Raw genomic sequence first — 26,606 nt, 5'->3', positions numbered from 1 at the left:
AAAATAAAACTGCAGATTTTTCAAAGACACACGAAGTTTAAGAAACTTTAATTATTCCAACATTTAATGGGAGGCAAATTTTATAAGCCTAGGTCTTTTAAGAAATTCCTATTTTGCCATGCTGCCAGATGTATTCTTATCAGGTATCAGGTAGAGAGTAAAGAAAGGCATAAGAGGATCAACTATGCTTTGATCGATAAGAAGACTAAAACTGAGTTAATCAAAAATTGGGCTGCAAACATGAGGATTTAATAAACTCAAAGGAATGATAAGAAGGATTCCATGGGAGGATAAACTAATGAGTTCAAGATGAATTCATAAGAGAGGCGATATTAGAAGCATAACTGCCAGCAATTCCAATTAGGATAAAATGGAAGATAGCAGAAACCAATATGGCTATACAAAAATGTTGGTGAGAATGAAAGCTTAGAATAACTGAAATCACTGAAGGATATTAACAAAAAAATCTTTAGTTATGCGCAAAACAAAAAGAAATTAGTATATTATGGCAAACTGGCCTAAAAACATAACAAAAAACAAAAAATAAGAAAAAAAATAGCAAACCACTCAAATCCAGTTTTAGTTCTAGCTTCTCTAGCAAAAGAAAAAAGAAAAAAAGGAAAAGAAAAAAATAAATCATAAAGAACAAACAGGACTGAAGGTTGAATCACAGACTCATTGGTTGGAGGGACTTTAGAGATCTTTTAGTTGACTATCTTATCCAAGACTAATAAAAACATCTGAAATTAATACCACAGACTAATAGAAACATGTAAAATTAATATCACTTAGCATTTAGAAAAACCAGTCCTGAGGAATTGCATCATAGAAATTTGCTGAAAGTATTGAGTATCATCATTGTGAAATATTGGACAACAGATAAGTGGTATTAAATGATGAATGCTGTTTTAGTATTTGCGGTACAAATTCTGCTCATTTTGTACTTACATTATGACATTGCATACAATGCATAAAGGAGAAATTTCTCAAAACATTATTATTGTTATTATTCACATTTCATCATTTACATAATATTTTAGGTTGCTGTATAAAAATGTATTTAAAAATTAATGCTTTTCCATATATTCAAAAGAAGGGAAAGGAAAGATTCAGCAAATTACAGATCAATCACTGTGACATCACTGCTGGGAAAATTCTAGGGCATTTCATAAAGAAATCAATCTCTAAGTACCTTAAAGACAATTAAAACACCTTGAAAACAATTAGCAGAAGTCAGTATGAGTTTGTCAAGAACAAACCTTGCCATAACCTTATCTTATTCTTTTGACTAGGTAACTTATTTAATTGATTACGAGAATGATTTCTGCAAAGCATTTGACAAAGCACCCTGTGACATGGTAATTAGCCAGCATTTAGTGAAGCTTATCGAATGTGCAGATGTCAAAATTTGATTGGATTTTTAATACCCTAAGAGATTATCTTGATAGGAGACAAAAATGGTTTCAAAGCAATAACGTGAAATTTAGAAGACAGAAATAAAAGGTTTTCATTTAGGAAACAGAAATCCAATGCAAGTAGAGGGTGGTAATAATACTTGTGAAAAAGATCTTGAAATAGTAGTTACGGTAATTGAAACTGAATATGATTCAGCAGTGTGATTGGTCTGGAAAAAAAGTCAAATTCAATTTCAAGGTGTATCTTCAGAAATAGTATTTCCAAATATGGGAAATCATTATTCCATCTTAATCTGTATTGCTCAGATCACATTTTAAGAATTGTGTCCAGTTTTAGAATGCGTGGCTGGTGACTGATCCCCGGCCCGGATTTGCTGCAGGGCCAGGGGGACACGGCCCTCAGCGCAGCCGCCATCTTGTGGGCCGGGATCTTGTGAGATTTCTTGAGATCCCAGCCATTTTCTGGGCATCGGCATTGGCCGATGACGTCGTCGGGGGGCGGAGCCTGCCAGCCCTATATAAGAGTCTGTGCAGGCTTGGGGCCTCCTTTTTGCCCTGACGACGAGCAGCGAACATCCGCACGCCCTCCCTATCTTCCAGTATGCCACTGTGGTTCGCCCTTAGGGGTCCGAATAGGAATTTTTGGCGGTCCCGGCATTTTCCACGACCGTTTTTTCACCTATTCCACACTGTGGTGACGGATGGCGGTTAGGGGGTGCTTCGCCCCCATGATTAGTCTAATTGGCTTACCTTTGGTCATTTGGGTAGGCAGGTTAGAGGCGGAAAATTGGGTGGTGTTTAGCAACTGCGTGTTCTCCGTTGGGCATCTTTGGGGATGATTGACAGGTTCTCTCCAAAGGTCATGGTGCCTTTAGCTCGATCTGACCAATTGGGGGGAACCCGTCTTTGGGTCCCGCCCATCTCTATCCCCTTGCAGGGGTTAGACGGCGAGACCTCCCACATGCAGGTGCATGGCTGGGATCCAGGTGAGGGAGGGCCCTTCACCTGGATCAGCATGGAGCTATGCCCATAAGTTGCCCCGCAAGTTTTTCTGATGTCATTTTCCGCCCCGGAAGTAATTGTTTGACCCTGCGCGTCCTTGTTAGGGTTTAGTTAAATTTATGCTAATTTAATGAATAAATTATGCAAATTTAATTAATAAAAATGACCCAGTTTAAATCCAGCTCTCTGTGTCCATGTCATTACTCCGCCTCTGCTGCAATATATATTTTAAGATGAGTTGGAACAGAAGAGCAACAAAGATGATCAGGAACTATCAACTAACTAAGATTAAAGATTAAAGAAATTGGGAGCAGAAGACAATGTAAGATTTGTAAGATTGCTTGTTTGTTTGTTTGCTAAATTTCTATGCTGTCTATCACTGCTAAAAGGCAACTCTGGGCAGTTTACAAATTACTGTATAAGATTGTCATATAGGCCATTGTGTTGCCACATAGAATAATGGATTTCATTTGGTGGATTCTCACTGAATGGTAGAAAGATTTCCCAACAGTAAGAGAGATTTGACAATGAAATCAGTTACCAAGAATAGCAATGGGTTCCCCTTCACTGGTTGGAAATTGGAAACCATCTTTTGTAGATATCTTATTTTGAATTCCTACCTTGAACAGGGTAATATATTTTTCATTGGCTAAATAATCTTTCTAAATTCATAATTATATAATTCTACAAATTTATCCAGAACTGTACATTTTAAAGAAAATCTATCCAACATGAATAATCTCTAGATATGTACCTAATTCCCAGAAATGTCAATATGCCTCTTATGAGGCAATTTGCCTCATAAGAGGCATACAATTTGAATCTGTTCTGAATACACTTTTTAAAGGGGCAAGAGTTAAACGTCGATTTTAACACATCCTAAAAATAGTCATATCATTATTATTTCAGGAAAAAGCATCCTTTGGACATATCATGAAATATTCCACAATTTATGAGATTTTATTTTTTTCTACTGTTTCCATCATACACACTACCTACATGTAAAATACAAGTATAAGTCAAATCCTCTAGATGTGGAGCAGCCACTATTAGATTTTCCTTTGAAATAATTAAAAAAAAACTTTACTAAGATATAATAAGCTGCATGCAGTCTTTCACAACTGTGGTTCATGGTCCAAAACTAAATATTTAAGTTAAAATGTACTTGTCTGGAATGGCTATGTTTTGCTGCCCGAAACAAAAACCCAGCCTGATTTCTTCCTATTTCATGAACAAGAATTGACTAGGCTGAATGTTTTTTTCAGAAGAAGATTGCCAGTAAGCTCCATCATCTTTGAAGGAAGATGGAAAGCCTAGTAGATGAAAAAAACACCCCATGTAATACATTGTGTATTACAAGAAATTGCTACAGTCTCCTAACATACTGGTTGTTGTCTTACCCTAAGATACTGATGGTACTGTTGGTTATTTTCTTCCCACCAGCAAGTTCTAAGTAACCCTTTTCTCTCCAAGTGCATTAAATTTAAAATCTCATTTTCCCTCTTTTAGCTGCCTTTTTCTTTTTCTTTTGTTATTTCAATTTTTTTAAAGACACCAGGCTTTATTTTCTCCACCCAATCTCCCCTGCAATTTTCATGGATGTCTCTGGCTGAATGACTACTATGGAGGCTTCCGATGCTTTTATAGTTTTGAGCAAATGGGGGAAAGGAATCTCTTAGGGACACAAAGAATTAGACAAAAGGCACCATTGAAAGATATGGCTCGCAAGCCAGTTAATGTTAAACGCTAACAGTTATAAAGGTACAATAAAGAAAGGAAGCAGAGTTAGCTTTTCAAACAAAATACTATATATATTTATTTTCAATTGAAACAGTGTTCTTCTGAATTTTTATTAGAGTACTTTACTGTAGTTTTCCTGTATTTTTAATATCAACAGGGAGTTCATTTTCCACCTAACCCCATCATTACATTTTATAAATACCAGCTCTCAGGATTACTGCAAAAATACCAGCTCTCAGGATTACTGCAAAGGGAACCACAAATAACTTTATTCTCTCTAGAAAGAAATTTTTTTTATCAAAGCCATAGTGCAATAACGTACTCATGAGCTGTCAAAGTGACCAGAACTATAAGAGGAAAATAGAAAACTTGTCATTTGCTTTATCTAAGTCTAGTTTTCATCTGAGTTTCAACAACTCTTACTGACTGCAGCACATGAAGCATCAGTCAAAAAAATGCTTCCAGAACAGTCTGTAGTCTCTGCCCTCCAGACCTCATAGTCCACCACTTCCTTCAGACCACAGCAACACAATGAATTTCTCTTCCCCAGCCCACAGTAGTTGCTTTTATTCCATTCCTGCTATTTTTTAATTTATAACATAGCTTTTTTACTCTACCAGTCCTTACATTCAACACATGCCACTATGGTCATAGCTATTGGTTAAAATTCCTGCTTACCAAATATTTTTGGCATGGATGTCATTTCAGCTTCATAAGTAATAGGGGTCTTCAAATACAAAAGTTAGCTGATCCCCTAATAAGTGGAACTTTTGCAGAATGGATTCAAGAAATAGGTTTATATTTAACAGCCTTTCCCATATATCTTCCACTCATAACAATATATTATTTGTATATGAGTGTTCAAAGTATGTACAAGTAATCTGATACACACAAAGTGGGAAGATAGGTTGGTTCATGGTGTTCTTTATCTAAATATAGATAATGGGAGAATGACAATAAGCACTGAATATTTTGAGCAGCAAAGAGGAATCTAGTAAAAATCTGTTTCAAACTATTTGTAAGAGATTTGGAGGGATATAAATATTGGAAGGGTGCAATGGAAACAGACATATTAGGAAAGAGAAAAATATTAGAATTTAATATGCTTTAGTGTAACTGCTTTTATAGTACATTCCTTACCTGAAAACCAAGCTTGATGCTTACCTTTGAGAAATATAGATACATCCTCCAATTGTGGGACATTATCATCTCTATAGCCACAATACTTTGTCAGTAATGGGAAATTTTTCAAATATTCTCGACAAGCATGAGTAGGATAGAGTTTCGAAAGCTCCCTGAACACCACACCCCAAGTTTTTATTTCTTCAGGTGTATATTCTACTCTAGGAATTGGTTGGCCACTAAAACAAAAAGATCAAGAAATCAAATAAATGCTGAAAAAACAGTAGTTTATCCAATCACGTTTTCTAAACTGTCCATATTCATTTTGTATTTGTATTTATTTGTATTTATTAGATTTGTATGCCGCCCCTCTCCGAAGACTCTTCCCCAGCCCCCCCCCCAAATAGCTATTTCAAAAGGAGTTATACTTGTCAGTCCAAAACATGCTTTTCACCAACATTGTCAAAATTTAATATTTAATTTTCACATAACTATTCATTGACTTTTTCCACTTGCACAAAATTATGGAAAATTTCATTAAATACAAGTAGCTTTCTATTTCTCACCCCATCCCACTCAACCTTTCATATTTTTATTTTGCTAAACAACACAATATCCTTAAAAGTATTGCTGAGAAGGGGGAGGTGAATGTTGACAACATATCATAAGAGAATCGTGATTAGTAGAAAGAAATCCTGGGTAGAAAACTAAGATAGCAAAAACATTTTAATTGTGATTATGGTGCTTCCATCTTCTCTAGATCACCTCCAGAATTACCGCATGATTAGCAAAAAGAGACCCTTTTTATATAAAAAGTATAGTGTGGTAATGTTGATAAGCATTGTCTGCTAAATAAATCTAACAATTCATTATTCTGTAGAGTCCACCATTAGCTGGAAATTTTTAAAAGGTGAGGGGGTTTTCCTTCCCCATATATATAGATTGGTGAGCAATTTGGAAACAATGACATTGTTCATATTTTATGTTTGAATTTTGCTTTTACGTGATTATTTGGATCCCAGATTATGTTAAATGTGTATGTATGCATACGGTGGGGGGATCCTATGTAGAACTTTAGCTATCTAGCTCTTATTAAAGTTGAAAAAGAAGTATTAAAATATAATCAACACAATACATAAAATGTACACTATTGTGTAGTGCGCTGCAGTAGGGGAAAAAAGACCAACATAGATACAACAGCATTTATTGACTCAACTGGAACTTGAGTTTTAGGTCTGCCTCGCTGACATTCCACCAGGATTGGCACGGATTTCTCCATGATCAGGATATCATCAAAGTACAGGCAGATGCGGGAAATGTTCTTCAGTGTTTGTTCCATAATACCTTGGAACAACCTTGGTGCGACGCTTACCCCAAACTGTAAGTGGCACACTCAGAATGCACCTCTGTGTATGACTATTGTTTGTGCTTCTGCAATAGTGGCATCTATTGGTACTGTTGGTAGGCCTGGGCGAGGTCTATCTTAGTAAATATTCCGCCTCCCTGGAGCAAGGAGAGGATATGGCTTAGCACTGGTACAGGCCAGGGTAAAGATGCTGATGTCGTGCCTTGTTTATTGTTCATTTGTAATCTGCACAGATGCAAACATCCCCATTAGCTTATCTATGGGAGTCTCCCAATGGCTATAGTCCATGGGTTGGAGCATTGCCTGCTCTGCCAGCTTGTCTAGTTCTGTATCAATTTTAGGCTTCAATGCAAAGGGACTGGAGTTACTGCTGAATCAAGGTTGAGTGAAATAGATGCCCCTTTGTATTGTCCCAGTTCAATGCTGAATATGTCAGTGTACTGTTGGCATATTGCTTCTAGATTGGCTGTTTGGGTTCTATGGATGCCCATTACCATTATGCCCAGGGCCTCAAACCAGTCCAGTCTTATGACACTGATGCACGGCCCCTCTACGACCACTACATTGAGGGAACCCTCAGACTCTCTTCATCCATTATGGGAACACAGAGATTCTGGAAGTCCATTAGCACTATGCTCTATTATTTGAGTAGGATCTGCCATTGGCATTTGCAAATGTGATCGAAGGTCATAGAGGAGATAATGGACAGGGCCAATCCAGTATCTAACTCCATGGAGCATGGAAGCCCTTGAAGTTTTAATTGAAGTCTTATCTTTTCTTTGGTGGGATGTTGGATGCTACACCTTTTTGGGCAGTATTCAATTCTGTTTTGTCCTGGTGACCTTTTCCCCTTGTGCTGCTGTGTCGCAGGTTTCATTTGCCGCTGACTGTTCAGCCTGGCCTCAAACCACCCAAGAACAAAGTAATGAATCAAACACACAGGCTTCTAAAAATAAAGCAAAAAGGGTTTCCTTATATACACCTCCGTGAATGCAAGAGCAATGCTAAGCTATTAGTCCAGAAGGTCAGAGTTACTCACTCAAGTCAGCACAGTACTTTCAGGGTTATGTCAGCTACTTACTCCCTGCTTGAGTGTCAGAAAGTTCACAGAATTCCAAAAGCCAAAATGAAACCACAATGCATCAGTGTCTCTCTCCAAAGCTGAACCATAATCCCCACACAGATCATTCCAACCCTCCCCTTTTTTCAAGGTTGCATCAGCATCATTAAGTCTTATCACCTGTGCCCTATAATTTGTTTCTGCGTTTGCCCAGCTGCTCTTGCCTTCCCAGCATTCTCCGGACCCGAACATTCAGAATAGGATTACTCATTAACTCTTCCTCTTCTGATTCAGATGAACCTCCCCCGCCCGGGGCATTTCCTCTCGGCGTCAAGGAGGTGCAGCGGCGGGTGGAGAGAGGGAAGGGGGGGCAGCGGCATCCCTCCTGGCCTTGGCGGGCCGCCCGATCCTCCCCACCTCCTGCAAACGCGGCGGGCGGTGGGGGGAGAGCGAGGAGCCGGCTCCGGCGGGTGCGGGGCTTGGCTGGCTGGCTGGCGGGGGGAGCGCCACTGGTGGTGCGGAGGGAGACCCTCCTCCGGGAGGGAGGGGGCCAGGCAGCAGCTAGCCAGCCAGCCGGCGGGATGGCGTTTCCGAGTTCGCAGCCAAACTTTGCACAGGCGGTGGCTGGCCGAAAGGAACGCTAGAGGGGGGGGCGCCTCCAGCCGCAGCAGCTGGGCTCAGCAGGAGAAGCGCCGGGTCCCCCCCCCAATTATTCAATTTCCCGGGGCCCGGTACGCCCCTCCCAGTAATACCCGTCTATCGGCGGCCCTGGTACTAAACCCTGCCTTTTCTTTGTTTCATTTTGCCACTTGAACATAGCTAAAGAAGTCCTGTTTCTTCACTTGCTTCACCATCTAATTATGAGTTTTCCTGATGTTTGCACTCCTCCTTGTTGCAAACATCCTTTCTGACCATTTATATTGTATTTGGGTTTTAGATATTCACTAAGTGTTTTGTGCAGCCATATTGACCTTTTCTTCTTCTTCAGAATTGTTTACAATTACATTTTATTCATTATGTACTTCTACCTTCTTTGGCTCCTTTTCTAATTAGCTTCTCCTTTTATGGAATGATATTGATCATTCCTCTGAGATTATTAAAATTAATTTTTAGCTCCTAAAGACAAATTCAAATATATTCATCGTTTCCCATATATGTTTAGTCACATTCCATTTTAATTCTCTCAGAAAGTTAACTAACCATGCATTTAATTTTAAGGTGCATATGGATTCTTCATGAAAACAAATGCTTCACAACATATCACAGATATAAGGTGTCATGCATCCAGCATACAGTTCAGGGATGAGTTCTAACTGACCTCATTGCTGATTCACTTCCTCCTGTGCCGCATGGCTATGCTTCATGGACACATGCATGCAAAGCGTGTGCATACATGTGCAGTGCCAAAAAAATCCCCCCCACCAAAAAAACCCCGTGAAAACAAGATGGTGATGCATGCACAGTGCTGGAAACCCAGCTTCTGTGCATGCGCAGTGGGAAAAAGACCTCAGAAATCCACCCCACCCACCCCAAAAAGAAAAAAAAATCAAATAAAGATGGCAGTATCCATGGACCAGCACTGACCAAACTGGTTCCATGATGTCATCATGATATCACCAGCAAGTTGCTTCCAGATCAGGCCAACTGGTCCAAACCAGGATAAACCACCTCTGATACTGTTGTTATCTGGCATATGTTGAGCCCCATCTAGTGGCTGGGGCCAAACCTTTCACTGTTTAGAACATTTGGTTTGGATATCATTTTTGACCCTAGTAAGTACCCTTACATCCTGAGAAGCCAGACTCCATTTTGTAATGTTCTGAGGTAACAGAAACATTTAGAAAAGTACACATATTCTTCTGAAGACAAAATCTGTAGCCCATACTCATCACCACTGTTTCATCTTATTCTGTTCTTTAATAAAGAATCAAGATTTATATTTATGGTATAGCTTATAAAAGGATAGAAGGCTTTAAATGCACATCAAACTACACACAGGGTAATGTATAGAGGAGAGAACACAGGGACAATAGAACAATGAAAAAGAAAATCTCACAGCATATCCGAGCAATGTATACTGGTATAAGAGTAATCATTCTGAAGAAAATACTGTCCTGGTGAAAAGAGTTAAAGCAAGCTTTGAAAAACAGGGCTAATCATCTATCCAGGGATAGGAGGGAGTCACTACTAATTAGCATGTGTTAATTAAGCCAAATTGTACACACATTTCAACATTTTCTATTTTCTTATGTTAAATGTAGAAAAGCTGCACAGCAGGTAATGGGGGGGGGGAGGTCAGCCCAGCCTGAAACTAGCTGTGACTAAACCAAATCCAGGAGCTTATGCACTAAAGTACTATATTTAGGAGATCCTTATTTAATGCTAATAAGGCAGTGGTAGTTCATAAAGAGGAGGGTTCTGTTTGAAAATACAAATTTCCTCTTCTTTTGTTAGTCTTTCTTTGTTTCATATATATATATGTCCATAAAATAAATATTTTTATGGGCTTTTAGGCATGCTCTTGTCTGCAACAAAAAATATTTTCCGCTTTCCATTTCTTTGCTTATAATATTCAGGAATGGAGTGAATTCACAAAGGAGTTGGAGGAGAAGGAAAGAAAGAATTCACAATGGGAAAAGGAACCATCAAATTGAAGAGTACATAGAATTAGAGTGTGCCTGCTTTGAAGCATGAAGTTTGGCCCATTACAAGTAAAATGAAAACCCAATTGGAATTAGGTTGACTTGGAAACTTATGTGACAAGAAAATTGCAAAACAGCAGGTATTTGTAGGTTGTGCTGGAAATTTACTAACTCCTGGGAATAATAATGAATTCAGTCTCTGGGCCTGGTCTTCCATGAACAAAAGAATGAATGGATAAATGACACATACAAATTGCACATATTTATGAGAAAAAAATCCATATGTATTAACAATATTAAGGAATTGATATTATTGCATATAAATTATGGTAAGTTGGGACGCCTACTATGCATACTTTGGTGAGAGAAAGCCCAATTGAGCTCATATTTACATATATTGCACTATTACTATATACTCCTACACTGAGCTTAATTTTATTGGAGTTCTTTAAAATTTAGCCTGATTTTTTTTTGACTGGATATAATTGAAAATAAAATTTAGTAGGGATTGAAAATGGAGCCTGGGGTAAGACCATAGTGTCAACTCACACCTTAGGTGAGTTTGCTTAGTATTGGGAATACATCACTGAAATAGAAGCTTACATTCTCCCCTTTGGATCCAAAACATGGTCTGCAAAAGGGCCAAAGAAGATCTTACAATATAAACCAGGTTTCAAAAATATGTATGCTTGTGTGCATGATGCATCATGGGCAGTTGATATTTTTTTAATCACTATATTATATTACATAAATGGATTGTGTATATAGATGATGGCTTGGCAGTCTGATGAGAGATGGAAAAATATACTGCTCAAAAAAATAAAGGGAACACTCAAATAACACATCCTAGATCTGAATGAATGAAATATTCTCATTGAATACTTTGTTCTGTACATGTGAAATTGATTGTCAATCAGTGTTGCTTCCTAAGTGGACAGTTTGATTTAACAGAAGTTTGATTTACTTGGAGTTATATTGTGTTGTTTAAGTGTTCCCTTTATTTTTTTGAGCAGTGTATTTTAAAGGTTGACATAAGTAGTAAAAAGATCAGGAAATGGGATAACAGGAAGGAGGGAGGGAAGGAAGGTGTTGTAAAAATCAACACATGTGCAGTAGAAGAGTAATCAATACATGGCCAGAAGATGAGAACTGGGTGGAGCGGAAAAGATATCACTGTTAAATCATTGCAAAGAAGTCCAGCATAATGGCAAATGGTTTGCGTAATGAGATATGTGTTCTGTCTGGGTCCCCCCAGACGCCAACACCAACCAAAAAGAGTAGCCAGACACACTGGTAAAAAGCAAAGGCAGTTTATATATTTCAAAGCAAACACAAGTAACAAAAACTGTTCTTACAGACAGGAACACTATGAAGCTTCACAGAGGTTTCACGAAGGCCAGGCAATAAAACAGGATTCTTGCTGGCAAAAACAACGCTGGAGATAATAAAACCCACGCCTCCCCCAAGTCTTCCAGACTTCTAGGCCACAAGCCAAGATCAGAGACGCCAAGAATCAAAGCAAGGTCACAGGACTCCCAGTTGATAACTCTCCACAAGACTGTAAGGGCGGGCCTGCCTTTTCAACCCTGCTGAGGAGAAGCACACCCAAACCCAGCTGTTGCCAATTCAGGGATGGAAATACCTTTCTAATTGGCCCCGTCTTTGAGCTGCACGTCGCTGCCTCATGTCTATTATAGCCTGTGCTTCTTCATCCAATGAATCCAGGCTACTAGCTGGGGAGAGCCCCCCCCCCCGGGGTCTCAGGCTGCTCTCCCTCCTCTTCCTGATGTTCCTCTCCCCCATCTGCCTGGTCCTCCCCCTCCTGTTCACTGTCCTCCTCCTCTGGGCATGGATCCGGCAGAGATCCAGCCGGTCCATGAGGAGCCTCAGGCAGAATCACAACAGATATGAGAGTATCTTTTTTAAAAAATCAAAAGTTTAGCAATGCCTGGTCTCAATATTCCATTTCCTTATCTGTGACACTTTATGACAGTTTAATTTGCAAATGACACATGTTAAAATATACCAATTAAAACAGTGCTCCCAATTTCTCCTGTTCCACTCATAGCATTGTGATGGTGGAATATCTATCTGATAACCAGCGGTGGGCTACGAGCTGGAACGCTAAATTGCACTTGTAAGTTCTTGTGGAGGAAGCAAAATCGCGCATGGAACTGCAGGTGCGCCCATGTTTTGGTGAGGTTTTTTTGCTTCCATGCATGGTGAAACACGGGCGCACCTGTGGCTCCGTCTGCAATTTTGTTTCCTCCACAGGTGCAGCAGCAAAATTGTGCTGGTCCCACAAGAACTTATGAACCACGGCGGCAAGTGCAATTTAGCGTTCCGGCTCATAGCCCACCGCTGCTGAAAACTATGCAACCAATCACAACATATCCACAGACTTAGATAAACTACCTGGAAGCATTCCCAGGGTTTATGTTTTCTGTTTTTTATTTTATTGCAATTCCATGCTGCCATTTAGAGTTTTATGATCATTCTGTTTTAATATTATATTTTGCTTTTGGATTTTTTTTAGTCATATATTGCTACTAGGCAATGTATATAAATGCAAACCATTTCTTCACTGATGACTTATAGTATTTTTATACTATCCGCCTAGCCATTATTGATATGATATAGTGCCTGTCTTCATACTGCTATTTTGGCACAAGTAAAGGTTGGATGACTCTAGAAAGTGCTGTACATTGCTAGTGGGGAAATTATTGTAGGAAATATATGTAAATAAATAAGGAAGCAAGCAAGCGCATCTTATATAAATCCTTTTCTAGGAGCCCATCAATCTGATGGCAGAGCATATGGCATGAAAAAAAAGCCTTTGGGAGACTTTAAATGTAAAGAAGTACTTGACAAGATCTGTCTTTTCAAAACATATAGCCACTCTCCCCAATCCAAACCCCTTTTCAAGACTATGCTTCAATTTCCAGAATGTTTTCTGACACATAACTCTTTTCAGTAACTGCCAGAGTAGTTGGGAAACTTAGATAGCTAATGTCTAAAATTCTGCAGGACATCGCATTGGGAAAGGCAGAATAATAGCTATTTGTCTTGGGACTAAAGCATCCAAAGGAGGGGAAACATCCCTCACCATCAAATCACATGTGTGAAATGGGCAACTATATCAAACAGAAAAATAAATAAATGGCCTACTCATATAAGGAAAAGGTAGAGGCAGTCCACCCTCTCTCAATAGCTAGTGCTCTGCTCTGTGCAAAAAAGGGATGACTAGCAGACATGAACATTCCCATGCAGCTAAACTTTTCCTGGAGAATGCCAGTCCACCCATTATAACCTTTTCATCTGTTGGACAAAGAAGCAGAGTCCTCTCTTATAGGCATCTGTGAGGGAACACGGAAGGAAAATGACAAAGCATGTATCACAATACAATATCATAATACAAATTTGGCTCCTTGTGATGAATCTTATGATTATGCATTATGACATCGTAACACATGTTTTGGTAGTCCTCATTTAATGATAGCTGGCAACTTGGTTATTAAGCAAAGCTGTTGCTAAGTGAAACAGTATCTATACTGTTTTTACTATTTTTACATCAGATTTCCTTTGATTTACAAGAGTTGCACTCAGGGGTGGGCTACTGCCCAGACCGGGGGGGGGGGGAATGCAGTGGGGTAGTGAAAATGGCGCTCCACCCCAGAGCACCCAATTTGCACTGAAAGATGCTGAAAGAAAATGCAAGGTGTCCTGCATAAGCCATGCCCACAGTGTGGTAGTAAAAAATTTGGTAGCCCTTCACTGGTTTTACCTGCCTACAAATGCAGATGTTGGTCATTTTCTTTGTGATCGTGAATGGTTTCTGAATAAGACAATCACTGATCAAGGACTACCTGCAGCATCACTCTAATGAAAGCTACATTTGTTCCAGATACCTCTATCCCTTTTAAGTCTTAGATATAATGTTCAAGTCAACTGGTCTACTGTTATTCATATTATGAGTAACTATTTCAGTTCAATCCAACCCAGCTGTCCAGTTTCTTGAGCCATTGCCGTAAATGCATGCTGTCATGGCCAGAAGCACAATGGAAAAGAACTGTAGTTCCAAAACTCAGAGACAGTACTTACATTTTGCATGCAGAAATCCTAATTTCAATCCTGCTTGGGCTAGAAAAGTTGGCCAATTTATAGAAGCAAAACTAAGTTGGATGAACCAACACTGATATGTTCCAAAATTCAATCCAAATAAAATCAACTTTTGTGTTCCTCATGCCAATTTGGTAATATAAATAGTTACAGCTTAATGATCACCATCTGCCTATTGCAAATTTTATATTCAAGAAAAAGAAAGCTGAGTGTCTTTCTTGTATTTGAGGATAAAGACTTTAAAATTGAAAGTTTAAAAAATATTGCGTACTCACTATTTATAACTCATGGCAACATCTACAAAATATTTTCTTCTCTGTCGGTAAACATTGTCTTTAAATCCCTGAAGCAAATAAAAACAATTAATTTCTACCAAAGAGGCAGGGAAGTGATAGAAAAGGTTAAATAAATCATCCAAGTTGTAAATACTTTTTAACATTCTCATTCATACCACCTTCAGAGATGAAAGCAATTTACCTACATCCAAGGGATAAAAAACAACTTTTCCCAAATTGCAACCTTTTGGTAGTTACGTCAAGCATGTTTAAGTTTTAGCTTCCAAAATCTGCTCCATCTTTTCCATATCTACAATTGCAAGTATCTGTTAAGTAGAGCTTTTTTCTCATTGTATTATTTACTTGTTGTTATGATTATCATAACTTGCCTTTCAAGCTTCAAATCTTACAAAGATTTAGAATCACTTCTGAGTAAATTGACACAACCAGAATAAGCAACATTAATAAGTAACAAATAGGGTTTTTATTGGAGGTATCTTTCCTCTACCAATCTCAGCCTCAAATCATCTCACAAATATTAAAAGATGATTATGTGGCAGATGGAAGCGGGGGGGGGGAGACGACAGTTCCTAAGTTTGCCTATTCTGTGTCTCATGGATCTTGGGTGAAGTTGTCTCAAACATGCTTTTCCAAAAGGCAACTGGACTGTCTTACTTTTTTTTTCCTTGAAAACATTTTAGTTCTAAAAACTAAGAAATGAAGAAGTTTCTTGGATAAGAAATAAAACATTTCCAAGGGAGAAAAGCCTTCAAGGAAATTCCATTGCCATTTGAAAAAGCCTCTTTGGGACAACCATGACTTGGATACTTGAGAAACTCCATAGACATTGGGTGGAGATGGAACAAAGGAATGTAGAATCTGATGCCTTGTATTTATCTATTGACTGGAAATTATGAAATAGATTTTAACTTTATTTGGATCATAAAACAATATTGAAGGCCCTAGCATTTGACTTCATTTTAGTAAAATAAAGGTCTTATTATCAGAAAACAATTCTGAGGTGTTTAAAACATTGAGCTTGGGTTCCGAATATGCAATATTTGATTGGGCTTCAAGAAAGACCAGTTGCCTTCTGAAAAGCACCTTTGGGGTAACTGAATCCAAAGTATTGTACAGTCATACTGCACAAAACTTCCCAACATTTTCTGAAGGAACTGGTCAATCATGGGCAAAAATTCCCATGATTTTTTTCTAAAAGGCAATGTGACTTTCTTGGTTTTTTTTCCTTGAAAACATTTCACTTCTCACCCAAGAAGCTTTTTCAGTTCTAAAAAAATAAGAAGTAAAGAAGCTTCTTAGATGAGAACAGTAAAGATCTTTTTCAAGAGTAAAAAATAGAGACAGTCCAGTTGTCATTTGGAAATGGATCTTTGTACAACCTTGACTTGGATGATTGAGATAGCAGGAGACATTCCCTGAGAAAATATGACACACTTTCCTCAAATTTCCAAAATACTATATGCAAAATAGCCACTAATGGAATGAAATCCCTACTCTCACCTCTATGAAGAACAGGGAATGAGGGTAGGGGTAGTGATATTTTCAGAGTAAGTTCCTATGTGCTTTACATAATGCACAGTCAATAGAAGGTTCTAAAATCCATTGCTACAGGTTTGTGCGCGTGCTTGTGACACTTCTGCTCATGCGCAGAAGTGTCCTGGGCAGGTGGGTGGAGCCTCTTACCACCAGCGCTACCTGTTCACAGAACCGGGCCAACTGGGCGCAACCCACCGCCCTACACAGTATCTCTACTATTAGATGATTTAGAAATTACAAGATTTACTAAAATCTGACTTTACTCTGTGAGGAGTAAGCAGAGCAATAATGAAAGAAAGACAAACAGTACCAATAGGTTAATTTTCTCAGGTTTTGGATGCAGTGGTTTCAGGCAGTATGTGGGCCAGCAGACAGTGAAAGATGAGCTGAAAAGGGGCCAAAGTGTTAAAAATAAGGGAGGGAAAAGCACAAAGACTCTATGTGCCAGCTGCATTCCTGCTGAAGTATGCTATGATTTCTACTTTATAATTATCTCCTGGAGTGTTAACAGATTTCCATATGCCTCCCACACTCCCTGGAATGTTAATTTAATATCTATATTTTAAAAAACTCATACAGCAGTGTGCATGAATATCACTATGATTTACAACTATAACTCTTGCATTGTTTGCAATGGAGAAAAATGAAAATTGCCTCTCAAAGTTCTCTAGTGTACTTCTGAAACAGAAGCTGCAATCCACAAACTTATCTAAATCCAACATATGAATATTCTAGAAAGACAGAAATACACCTGAAGACAAATCAAAATGTGAGGTCTCTACTTAAGAAACAGATTGGACCAAAATTGCTTAAGATAGATAATGTATTGCATTCATTCATTCATATACGGTAAATTATTTGCTACATTATTAGTAGATTCTTTGGTCAGCCTCTCTGGAACATCTCTAAACACTTACAGGGTGATCTGCATCCAGTTCTGAGCCATACATTAGAACTCTCTGGGAACATTTATCTAATTCAACAATTTTCCGGGGAAACCAAGGCACACAGTCCAGCTCTGGAAAAAACAAAGAGATAGAAGGGAATGAAACATTTTTATCTGCATCTTCATATTGATTTTATAATAAAATGGAGGCAGGGGAACAGATGAGGAAAAGAAACAATAGTCTTGCCTTCCTCATCAGTCCAGATATTTTCTGGAGGATTCAGGGTCACAATGTTCGTTTCATACTTTAACAGCTGAATGAGCTCATTAAATTCTTTCTTGGTGCAGTCGCAATCCACAAAAATTTCTACCTCTGAATTCCTTCGCTTAGATTTTCTGGATTCAATATGAACCATACTCACATGTTTCTCCTGAAGACAGATGAAAAAAAGAGTTAACCCAGTGCAAAGGAAAAGCAGAAATTAAATGCTTAGGTCTTAACAGGTGGTAGTTTAGAATAGATATTCATGTATTTCTATTAAAAGAAATTAACTATTTGTGCATTATCCAGAAATAAACTACTATGAAATTATTATTGCATTCACTCCTTTATTGTATTATAAACCTCCATGGAAAAACTATAAATACCTTAGGATAATTAAAATTTAAAATTGATTTACCATGGCAATTTCAAATAAAAACCTCATTCGTATATACTAGAGATGCTACTAATTCTATTCCAAATTTATGACAAGCATAATAGAAAAAAATGAAATAGTTTAATTGTTCTGCAATCTATAACTTTCCCTAAGCAGAAGGCCAAATGCATGATAAAAATTCCACAGCATAAAAATCCCTATCAACCCAAGACTTATTACTTTTCATTATCTAAGTATTGAAATACCATGTTTTATTTTAGTAAATATATAGCTAAATAGCTCAGATGCTTAACATTGGCTAGAATAACTTAGTAAAGACCTAATGTTTTTTACAACAGCCCTTGCAAATCAAATAACAGAGCTGGCAACCCTAAATTGCAATTGTGAATTCCGTGAACTTATTCCAGAGAAATTTAAATTTAGATATGGCATTCGATTTAGACTTCAGGGTACTAATGATTGTTGTAAATGGTTAAGCTAGGATTTTAAACTGAATACAGAAATAAATAATTAGGCAATAAAGTTAAATAGCATAAGACCTAATCTATGAATCTCAGTTAAAATATTCCAACTTCTGAAATTTATCTTTACGTGATATAAAGCAAATTACAATAGCTGAAACAAATGTAACTAAAGCAAGAATGGAAGGAGATAGCACTGGATGTTCTAAATGAATATGTTAGCTGGAGCTGGAACTAACAGAAAACATTTCTAGCTATTGCTTAGATACCAATCCTGGTATCCAAGGATATTAATAATTCAAAAACTATTATTAAGATTCAAATATATTATTTCAGAAAACAGAAAGTACAGGCTGAACCAACTCATATTAAACAATTACTTCTAGCCTGTCAAAAGCAAGATTCTGATTTGCAGCTAATATACCATAAAATGATTAGCTTCATTTTATGCTGTAATGTGGTTTGCTTGACTTCAATTGTTCTTATTCTGCAAACCAAGCCATTTTATATAATAAATCACGGAATAGCCAAGCACAGTGTGTGAACTAAGCTGGGTTACTCACTAATCAATGGATTGGTGTGGTAACTTCTTGTGATTTAATAGACATGACTTTATCTTTTATACAAACGCAATGCACATTTTCCAATCAATATATTATTATGAAAATAAATAGTAAAATAATTTTTACCTGGAAAAGTCTAAGAGCTTTTACCAAGCCACCAACTTCATTTTTTAAAGAAAACACCACAGCAGTTTTACCACCTTCCAATGTTGACTCATTCTTGCTTGTACCTTTAATAGCTTTTTTTTCATCACTTCTACCAGAATTTGTTTTGTTTAGCTGAAAGAAAATACAGGTCACAAGCATTTCCACATACCCCTCAACAATAATTAACCTTTCCTTTATTTGATCTTAGAATTTATACAGCTCTTTCAAAAATGCCATTTTGCTTGGTTATTTTGCAACCTATAGTTGCTAACAACCTGTATTGTACATTCAGGTTGTTAGCAACTATAAGTTGCAAATGTAAATGAAATATTATTCTAAATGAAATTAGCCAGAGAGCATTGTGGAATGAAAGCTATTATAATCTCAGTTTTTCTTTATTTTTAAAACTAACATTTTGCTCCCAATTGAAAATTAAAACTTCCCAAGTTTTGAGGAAACAATTATGGATTCTGAAATCTACATTATAAATTCAAACATGAATCATATGCAGAACATTACATTCCTTTTCCATCACAGGTGCCTTTGAATACCAAGGAAAAAGTCAAAGCACACAATTTTAAAATTTTAAAAGAAGCAATTGATACAAAATATAACTTGCACACTTTTTAAAATGTTCTAGATTTGTTCATTTTTGCTTGCAACTGAATTTCTTGTTCCAGTGGGTCTACAATAGTGGGGATGGGGGAGGCTGAAATGTTGTGGGGAAAAACAGAAAAAGCTTCCTAATCTTTGATAAATAAAATGAAAGGATAATTTGCATATTGACTGCCACACAAAAAAGTAAAATTGGGTCAATCACTTGACAGGACCATTTTATGACCATTACATATTAGACTCATAATGGGGAAGCTCTGTTACGTTGCAACACAAGGATTACCTGTATTTTTAAAATATCAATTCATAATTACAGGCTCAGTGAAAAACAGGCTTGAAGCATCTTTCTATATAGGACAAACAACTCTTTTGAAAAACAAGATGCTTTTTGAAAAGGCAACTGAACTGGTTTTTTTTCCCCTTAAGGAAAATGTTTCGATTCTTATCCAAGAAGCATTAACAGTTCTGGAAGGATGGTACATAAGGGGCGTACATAAGTGCACCAGTGTGCCTTTCGTCCCCTGTCCAATTGTCTCTCCTTTATCTCATATATCTTTTCTTCCTTTCATATATCTTCTCTTCTATTTTCATATCTTTTCTTCTATCCTTTTCTTTATATATATCACTACATGTCTATTCTCTTCAATATGTATTGTGTATTGGACAAATAAATAAATAAATAAATAAATAAATAAATAAAATAAATGGTGGAGATGATGGAAATATTAGTTCTGATGGGATGGGTAGTGGTGGTGGAAAGACAAATTGTTTTTTGTTTTTTTGCAGTTCATCTGACATTAGCACTCTCCCTGAAAGATCTTGGGAACACTTGGGGTTTATCTGTTGAGAGAGGCTGCCCAATGTTAACATAATCTCTGTTAAGAGAGAGGTCATTAATGTTAAAATTGAGCAGCCCTCTTTCACCCATCTCTGGTCTACCATGCAGCCCTTGAAGCAGTTCCGAGAAAATTCCACCCACATATGCACTCTGATATAGGTGACACTGAGAGCCCAGATAACCCCCCAAGTAGCCTCAAGAGCTCTCGGGGAAAGTGCTAACAATCAGATGACTGCAAAGAAATTTGATCTTTTCACCCCCTCCCCCATCCTATCAGAACAAATCTTTCCATTGCCAGACTCAATTAAACTTCTTGATGAGAAGCAAACCGTCTTTTTCTTCTTCCTTAGAAAACGACAGTCCAGTTGCCTTTGAAAAAGTATCTTTGAGTCAACTATGACTTGGATGACTGAGAGTCTCCACAGATATTCTTCAAAATGAAATTTTTCATAGAAATATCATTCCTTGGGAAAATCAACACATCCCCTAATGTCAAAGAGATGAAAAATTGTTGTTCATAATTTTCATCAACATTGAATGCTGTTATGCTACTTTAATTAAAACACAATTAGTTTTATTTAATTAAGGAAACCTTTGATCACATGGTTGAATGGATTAGTTTGCTTTCAGCATTTCCCACCTGTAGTAGGAATTTAGAATATTCAAATAAAAATAACAGTTAAATGATATTATAGGAATTTATTTAACATTTATTAACTGGAAAAAGAATTGAAACAAGTTTGGTAATATGATGCTTACTTAAATGACCAAAATATACTTATATGATTTTTTTAATGTACTTTTAGTAGTTTTTTATTCAAAATGTTCATATTTTATATATTTATATATTTCCTAACATGTTATGAAAATGTTTACTATTTCTCTTGTTTTACAGTTCTTATATTTTTAATGCTTTTATCTAACTTTATAATCAAAGAACTAAAATTATTGGATGGAGATGAAGGAAAAGAAAATTTGGTCTCACTTATTGTGAAACTGATTATAATAAGAGGAGATATTGTTTATTATATTTATAATTACCTATTCAATAGACACTCTACAGGAAATAAAATATATCAGCTATAACACAGAAGCTAACAATATTATGATGTTGAATTATGTATCAATGAACAAACTAATCATCAGACTAATTAACAAATTAATTAGCAAATTGATTGATTGATTGATTGATTGATTGATTGATTGATTGATTGATTGATTAGCAACATGGGGGTAGCTACTGTCTTCTGCATAACAGAATCATTATCTACAAAGCTATTAAAGACATGGACAAGTATCTTTATTTTAATTTGGAGCCAAATGAGGAATCAATAAAACTTACAGAACATTAATATTATGCATCCAGTGGCTGGATCTTGGACTGTGGACCAATGGTAATTCTTATCCTGTTTCAATAGCTCAGATCAGTCATTATTTGTGACTGCAAAGATTGAACAGCCTCTGAATATTTCCAACATAGAAAGATTACAATCTCTCTCTCTCTCTCTCTCTCTCTCTCCCTCTCTCCCTCCCTCCTTCCCTCCCCTCTATTTTTGGTCTCTGCCTACAAATGAACAAACAAAAATATCTAACTACCCTCAAAGCACTGGATGATGCCTCCAGAGCCACCTCAAAGTTTGCGACAAATTTTCTACTGGGATAGAATGATATAATTTTAAAATTAAATATATCAAATAATAATAATAATAATAATAATAATAATAATAATTATTATTATTATTATTATTATTATTTATTAGACTTGTATGCCACCTTTCTCCAGAGACTATAAGACTATAAACATTAACTTGAATTGTATAATTTAAACCTAGATTACTTTAAATCAAAGTTGTTTTTCTGCCCTATTCACTTTGGGGGATGTTACTCCCGTCTAAGCATTGTAATATTTAGAATTTTAATATGGCCCTTGGCTAAATGAAGCTTGCATATTTCTGCTATAAGGGTACAACAACTTCTAAACTATTTTGAGAGTGGTCATCCTATCTCTGCCTTTTTTTCTAAGGAAGCTTAATTTTGAATCCTGATTATGGATTTCATTTGAAGTAGAATAGATAAAAAGACAACGAAATTAGAGTTGGTTCATTGACGATCTATTTCTAATCTTTTCTCCCCATGGTGCCCTACTGTAACTGAATCCATTCACTTTGCAGCTGATTGTCCTCCCGCTCCCTTTCAGTTTTCCTAGCATTAGAGCCTTTTCCAGACAGCTAGATCCTCACATAATGTGTCAAAGTAAGATTACTTGACCTCATCATTTGAACTCTGGACTGATTTATTTGATGACTCTTTATTTTCTTGGCTGTCTATGGTTTTCTCAGGTGTCTTCTTCAACACTAAAGTTCAAAAGTGTCTGTAGTCTCCCTATGCTGCTTCAACTTTTACTTTCATAGATTACCACAGGGTATTTATGGGACTGCCTCCTGCCACATATCTCCCAGAGACCAATAAGAGCACACAGAGTTGGCCTCCTCCAGGTCCCATCGACTAAACAATGTAGGTTGGCGGGACCACAAGGGAAGGGCCTTCTCTGTGGCTGCCCAGGCTCAATGAAACCAACTACCCCCAGATGTCTGTACTGCTCCCACCCTACTGCCCTTCCACAAGGCCACAAGGACCAGGCTTTGCCAGCAGGCCTGGGGGCCATGAATTGTCAATCTTTCATGGCCAATTTTTATTTTATGAATGGTGTGCATGCATAAGATTTGACTGGTTTTTATATAAATGGGTTTTATCTGGGTGAGTTTTTAGACATTATATTCAACTTCTTTTTATTACTGTATCTTTTTGTTTTGTATTATATTATGTTGTAAGCCACCCTGAGTCCTTCAGGACTGAGTGGCATAGAAGTCAAACTAACTAACTAACTAACTAACTAACTAACTAACTAACTAACTAACTAACTAACTAACTAAGATCTTTGTCATATTAATTGAATATCTTTTACAGGGGTTAGAGTTAAACATTTGTAGATCTATTTTTTCTGCTAAAAAGAAAGCTTATTATACAGATATCCTTTTTTAGGGGTCTGTAATGTTTAGGCCCATTTTCAACTTGATACTGAGCAATAAAGCTGAATTTGCTGCTTTGTAAAATGCATGCCAGTTTACATGCAGTTTACAAAGACAGCTTCTTCCTTCTATCATTCCTTTCTTGGTTTCTTCAATAAAATCTCCTTCTTAATTCATATCGGAGGTTTTCTTCATCCCACTAAACTTGTAAAAATCAAGCCATATATCTCCATATATTTCAATGGGCATCAACATTAGCATTCTTCAGTCCTGGTTGATAAGAATTTAGCATCCTTTAACATGAGGATATTCATTAGAGCTATTTCCATTAACATCAATGGATTCCCTTAATCATATGAGACAACTAATATAGGGAGGAGAGTTTTAAAAATCTATGGAAAGCTATTCCTTATTGTTGCTCAAGAATAGTTAGCATGAAAGATAAAGCAAAGGGACACATAACTAGCGCCAAATATCTTGAATAGATTGCAATTATTATGACCAATCAGATTTAGTTTATCTTTCATATTTACTGTCGTTTGACCAAAATGATATGATCTCTATCAGTGTTGCAAAAATTTATTTTACTGCACATAGAGTTTATCAAACTGAATTCTTTTATCTTAGTTCTATCATTTTACAACCATTTAATCATTACTTACAGATTAAGTACATTCTATTTTATTATCAGTCAAACAATACAAAAAAAAATTATTTATGTTGTCAGGTACTTGACTATAAATTTTTTTAAAAGTCTATTCTCTGAAAAAATAAATAAATAATTCCTATATTTGTTTGGTTCACATAATCTGCAAAAGATTTGCAAATTGTCATGGCAACCATATGTAGTTTCTGGGGTTTTTTATATGAATAAAAGGTACACAAGTTGGGGAACTCTATCCAATTATGCCTCCCAAACAGCTGTTATACTGTACATGAAGTTAAACAAAAATGTTTCAATTGTCATATGGTTTGCACATAATCCTCCAAACAGAAAATTAGCCACATAAATTAAAGGATTCCTAACTAAACAGGCCAAGTTCAATCAGTTTAACACAAGTCTATCCATTTGTAATACAATTAAATAAAAAATAACACGTACTTTATTTTGCTTCAGAAAAAAAAAAATAATCTATACTGATAACCTCTCAAAAATATTCATATTCATATTTTGGCTAAATATAATTCATGTTTGTTTTCCTACTACATTTCAAACAATGTTTAGAATTGTAATAGTTCCTTTTGCCCACCTAAAACCATAAAGATCAAGAAAACTGGCATAGAAATTAGCAGTACAGTTCTAACCTAGAAAAAAGTGTTACTTAGATATGGTGTTTGTTCACAACAACCTATATTTTTAGATATGTGTTTTTTATATAAAATAACTGCTGTTAAATTGTCAATTGAACCAATGTGCTAGGTGTGGCTTTAAAAAAACACTTGGCTTTAAAAAAGCACTCATCACAATCGAGTGACTATACAGCTATAGGATAATTTAAAAACCTACTAAAATGCTATAGATAGATAATATATAATTTAGAAATATACCTTAAGAACAGTGTCTCAAATGTTGCCTATCTTAACCCAAATTAAAAAATAATGTAGCACTTTTTAGTTTTTATAGAAATGAAGTACCTTCTGGAATAAGATAAAAGATCAAGATCTCAAAAAAAATTGTAATCAGTCCTGTTGGAGTGGGGTGGCATATAAATATCACCAATAAAATCAGAGAATGTGATGTGAAGATGCCAAGATACGTATAGCTGCGTACAATATGAGGATTTATATACAGAAGTATAAGTCCATTATATTACAATATAGCCAGCCAGTTTGACAAGGAAACATAATCAGAATCACAATATAGTTGTGGATTGCTAAAATGAAAACAGCCACCTATAGGGCTGTTCTATGAAATATCATCAATGTCATCATCATCATCACCACCACTACCACTACTATCCTAGAGAAATAGACATGGATATATATAGAGAGAAATGGATGTAAGTATAAACACACAGAGAGAAATAGCTTTGTGACAAAAACACCCTGAGAGAGCAAGAATCAGCTTCTTAATCTTAATTTGTGAGCATAAAACATTGTAAAATATGTAGAATTTCAATATATATTTAGATTAAACATTATAATGTTAAATGCCAGGGTTTTAAATTGCTTGTCTGTTAACCACATAATGGATTAGGATGAAAAGTACTCAGGGAAGGACAACAGGGAGGAAGAGGAAGTAGAAAGGAAAGAGACAGGAGAGAAGTAGGCAAAAGAGAGAGAGATAAAAAGAAGGTAGAGGAAAGAGAGGAAGATAGGGGAAGAGGAGTAATAAGAAATATAGAAGGAAAACAGTTGGGAAATAGGAGGATAAAAGATGCAAATTTAGGATATTTGTTCAGGCATTTTGAATAAATGTACAAATATATAATGTTTTGATATTATGATATATGCATGGATGCAAAGTTTGTGGGGGAAAATAAAATAAAAAGAGGGCAAGAACCAGTTTCTAAATCTTAAATTATTTGAGGAAATGTTGTAAGATGTGTAGAATTGCAATATGTATTTAGGTTAAACATTTTAATGTTATAACAAAGGCTGTGTATAACAGTAATGTATATTTTTGTTTCTTCTATATGTCTTTGTTTATGTATAAAAGTAAGCCCAAAGAGGTATGACTGAATTTTCAAGAAAAGTTTTATTATCTTTTTAATAGAGGACCAGATCATAAAATTGTTTATATCTAAATATTAATATTATTTTTGTAGTAATAGTAGTATATTATGTAGTCACATAGTTTGAATTATTATACCCTTCTGTTTGGGTTTTAAATGACAGCCACAATTACTGCAATGCCTGTGTTTTATGATTTCAACAATGCATTCAATCTTTTAAAAAATCTTATATGTAAATTCAACTGCTTTCCCTGGAAGAAAATCTTACTAATCCAAACGTACATATATATATAAGCTTCTGTAAATGGCTAGAAAATGTGCCTTTAAAAAAAATTCAAAGCAGGGAAGGTAAGTCTTCAACATAATGACTGGATTAATTTCCACCATTAGATACATCCATCAAAAAAGTGATAGCTACAATCAATTGAATTAAAG

General features: G+C 36.2%; 1 protein-coding gene across 1 annotated transcript in view; it reads right to left on the bottom strand.

The window, feature by feature from the left end:
* The window catches only part of TPH2 (tryptophan hydroxylase 2), a 114,776-nt gene that overhangs the window by 87,833 nt on the left and 337 nt on the right, over window positions 1–26,606 (bottom strand). The window contains exons 2-6 of the mRNA XM_070754759.1: window positions 18,994–19,146; window positions 17,432–17,615; window positions 17,216–17,316; window positions 14,742–14,809; window positions 5,322–5,518 (exon numbers count right to left, since the gene is read on the bottom strand). Of these exons, the coding sequence (XP_070610860.1) occupies window positions 5,322–5,518; window positions 14,742–14,809; window positions 17,216–17,316; window positions 17,432–17,615; window positions 18,994–19,146 (703 nt within the window). The remainder of the gene's footprint in view (window positions 1–5,321; window positions 5,519–14,741; window positions 14,810–17,215; window positions 17,317–17,431; window positions 17,616–18,993; window positions 19,147–26,606) is intronic.

This window comes from Erythrolamprus reginae, chromosome 6, assembly GCF_031021105.1.
Source record: "Erythrolamprus reginae isolate rEryReg1 chromosome 6, rEryReg1.hap1, whole genome shotgun sequence".
NCBI classification, from domain to species: domain Eukaryota; kingdom Metazoa; phylum Chordata; class Lepidosauria; order Squamata; family Dipsadidae; genus Erythrolamprus; species Erythrolamprus reginae.
This window is presented reverse-complemented; position numbering and strand designations above follow the sequence as displayed.